Genomic DNA, 3,597 nt, shown 5'->3' with positions numbered 1-3,597 from the left:
AGAGACACCCCAAGAGACTTGCAGCTGTAATCGCAGCAAAAGGCGGCTCTACAAAGTATTAACGCAAGGGGGCCCAATCATTTCACACGCCCCACTTTTCATTTTTTTATTAGTTAAAAAACTTTCAAAAATCCAATAGATTTCGTTCCACTTCACAATTGTGTCCCACTTGTTGGTGATTCTTCACAAAAAATAAACATTTTATATCTTTATGTTTGAAGCCTGAAATGTGGCAAAAGGTTGAAAAGTTCAAGGGGGCCGAAAGGAAATGTTAATGTTAAAAGCTTACAGTATCTAGAAGGAACAACGTTAAAAGCAATGCATAATTGCATTACAATTGCAGGCACGCATGTTCTCATAGAATAGTGAGTACAAACTTGGAAGTTTGGCTGACACCCCCCCCCCCCCCCCCCAGGGCTCAGGCACTCAGTCGGGTTGCGGCCCTCGTGGGCAGGAGGAGGCTCAGGCTGCTGGCAGTGGCCACGCGTTGCAGGCAGCGGGAGTAGTCGGCCCCGGGACTGGCACTGGGAACAGGCTGCTGTGGATCCTGACTTATCAGCAGTGCCACTACCAGCACTGCAGAATGGACTGGAGATAACAGAAGACGCTCTGCCTGCTGCGGCCGGAGGCGAAGTAGAGGAGGTGGGTGGTCACCGAGTGCTGCTCAGCGCAGGGCAGCTCTAGGTAAGGCCTCGCTCAGCCAATGTGACTGGTTGCTAGACGCGAGACGGGCCTAGCAACCAGTTCAGCAATATTTATCAGGGTGGCGGTGTGTGTTTTTTTTTTCATCCTGAGACACTGTATTGTCCCAGAATGAAGGTTCCTGGAACATGGGACACAAATATGAATTAAGGGGCAATCCCAGGCAATCCGGGACACATGGGTACCCTAGTTCTAGGTGTGATCCTGGACTCTGAAATATCCTTTCAGCCCCACGTCCAATGACTATCCAAAGCTTGCTGCCTCCACCATCGCAACATCTCAAAGATACGCCCCTTCCTAACCAATGACACTGCTAAGCTCCTAATTCACTCCCTGGCCATCTCTTGCCTCGACTACTGCAACTCCATCCTCATTTGCATACCTTTACATGGGCTATCCCCTCTTCAGTCCATCATGAATGCTGCTGCCAGACTCACCCATCTTACTAACCATTCAGTTTCTGCTACTCCTCTCTGCCAATCCCCCCACTGGCTTCCACTCACCCAACAAATCCAATTCTCAATACTAACAACAAACTTACAAAACCATCCACAACTCTGCCCCCCCCCTTTCCTCCCGCTACATCACTAACTTGGTCTCAAAATACCAACCTAATCATTCTCTTCATTTCTCCCAAGACCTCCTGCACTCTCGCTCCCTTGTCACCTGGTCCCGTGCTCGCCTCCAGGACTTCTCCAGAGCTTCTCCCATCCTCTGAAACTCTCTAACCCAATCTGTTTGATTATCTCCTACTCTATCCACTTTTAGACCATCCCCGAAATCCCTTCTCTTCAGAGAAGCCTATTCTGCCTCCACCTAACAACTGAACATTTATTTTCTCCATCAGCTCATCCCCCACAGCTACTACCTTTTTTTTTTTTTTCACTTGGCCCTCCCTTCTAGATTGTAAACTCTAACGAGCCGGGCCCTCTGATTCCTCCGGTATTGATTTGTATTGTAACTGTACTGTCTGCCCTCATGTTGTAAAGTGCTGTGCTATATAAATCCTGTTTGATAATATTAATAATGATGATAATAATAATAAGATAAACTATTGTCATTGGAAATGGGAAAATGGAAGTTTATTTTGGTTGGCAGAATCAATATTTTTGGTGCTGAGTGTATATAATAGTCAATAAGAGACAAACAGCTGCCAGTCCTGAAGTGGTTAGTTTTGTTCCGTATAATGGAAATGAGTCAGAGATTGTATTACACGGGTTGTTCTGTGCTTTAGATGTCGGCATTGAAATGAAATCCATCACATTTATGCAAAGTCAATCATGAGACGGATCTCTGAAGGTTTTTTCCATAATTCCAACTCTAATTATATCATTCTGTCTGCTATCACTGGACGTGTCCCGTCATCTCTGTCCGGAGATCACACCAAACCTTAGCATGATGTCTCCGCTCTTCTTATCCATGTTAGTCTCTTCAGTCTTGGGACTCGGCTTGGCAATCCCTTCTTACACTTGTATTGTGATGGGTAATCTGGACATCATCAGAAAGAAAGGGAAGTTGAGTCCCACCGATGTGATCTTCCTGGCTAAGGGGATTGTGAATCTTCTCCTCCAGTGTGTGCTGAGTCTACAGGGAATGATCTATGTCTTGTGTCCGGAAGTCTTTCATATTACAGAAGTATTTGTATTTATGAACACATCAATTTACTTCCTAATCTATTACAACTTCTGGTTGACCTTCTGGCTCTCAGCTCATTACTGTACCACCATCACCAATCTCAGCTATGGGTTCTTCATCTGGTTGAAGAGAATTGTGTCCAATTTCCTGAGTCACCTTCTATTCCTGACAGTACTTGGAACATTTATTGTGAGTGTCCCGTGGTTCTGGGCTCCGAATCCTTCTGAGAACAGCACACAAGCCTCTGGTAACAGGTACCTGAAATATAGTTTCTATTTTGTGCCTACAAACACCCTAGGCTGCATTCTACCAACCTGCCTTAGTCTTCTGTGCCTGGTCCTCACTTCCTCCTTTCTGCTCAGACACGTCTGGAGGGTGAAGAATAACGACTCTGGATCAACACGTCCAAATCTTCAGGCTCATGTCACTGCACTGAGGACAATCTTTTTCTTACTTGTAATGTCTGCAATCTTTTGCATGACTCAAGCAGTCGCTTATTTTCAAAGTGACTTACTGCTTATAGTCAGTTGGGATTTACATTTATTATCTCCATCGGTGGAGGCCGCCGTCATCTTCCAGGCCAGCAACAAGCTGATAAGGATTATTCTGAGAAGATTCTGGACCAGAAACTGGAGGAACACAGAGACTTAACATGTAGAGGATTCTGAATTTGAATGCCTGAGATGGCTAGATCTAGCTCCGTAGGACATCAGTTAGGCCCGCTGTTCCCTTGGAAGTTTGTTCCCTTTCCTAAAACCATATCCGACAGCATTGTTTCTCAACCGGTGTGCCATGGCCCTCTGGGGTGCTGTCTGGGTTACCCCACGATGCAGAAAGTTCAGAACCCAGTTTTACCTGAATCAGTCACAAGTTTTTTGGACCAGCCACCAGCACCATAACTACCAATGGGTCTGTGATGGTGGGGGGGGGGGGGGGGACTGAGTGATTGGTGAGATCTGTGCAGCTCTGTGCAGCTGTGTGACTGAAGGGCTCAGTAAAGAAGGGATTGTTTGATTGGGGGGCTCTGTAATTAGCTGTTCTGTGTTGGGGGAGACTCTAATGCTATGAGTGACTCCAATGGGATGGGAGGCTCTTATGTGATGGAGGGCAATGATGTGATGGAGGGACTCCAATGTGATGGGAGCAGGGTCGTCTTTAATATTGATTAGACCCTGGGCAAACATTTTCTTGCCCCCCCCCCATGCAATTTTGCTCTCCAACAGACAAACACACACATAGATCTATCTAAAAAAAACATTA

General features: G+C 46.1%; 1 protein-coding gene across 1 annotated transcript; it reads left to right on the top strand.

Moving 5' to 3' along the window:
• The first annotated feature begins 2,100 nt into the window (after positions 1-2,100).
• LOC143925227 (taste receptor type 2 member 41-like) lies at positions 2,101-2,988 on the top strand. Its single transcript, XM_077449822.1, has one exon. It carries the CDS (start codon positions 2,101-2,103, stop codon positions 2,986-2,988), a length of 888 nt encoding a protein of 295 aa, XP_077305948.1.
• The last annotated feature ends 609 nt before the right edge of the window (positions 2,989-3,597 follow it).

The sequence above is a fragment of the Lithobates pipiens genome, unplaced genomic scaffold (genome assembly GCF_037356315.1).
Source record: "Lithobates pipiens isolate NorthernLeopardFrog02 unplaced genomic scaffold, aLitPip1_a1.2 Scaffold_22, whole genome shotgun sequence".
Taxonomy (NCBI): Eukaryota; Metazoa; Chordata; class Amphibia; order Anura; family Ranidae; genus Lithobates; species Lithobates pipiens.
This window is presented reverse-complemented; position numbering and strand designations above follow the sequence as displayed.

Coding starts and splice junctions, on each gene's coding strand:
- LOC143925227 (XM_077449822.1), top strand. CDS start 2,101: ATGTCTCCGCTCTTCTTATCCATGTTAGTCTCTTCAGTCTTGGGACTC.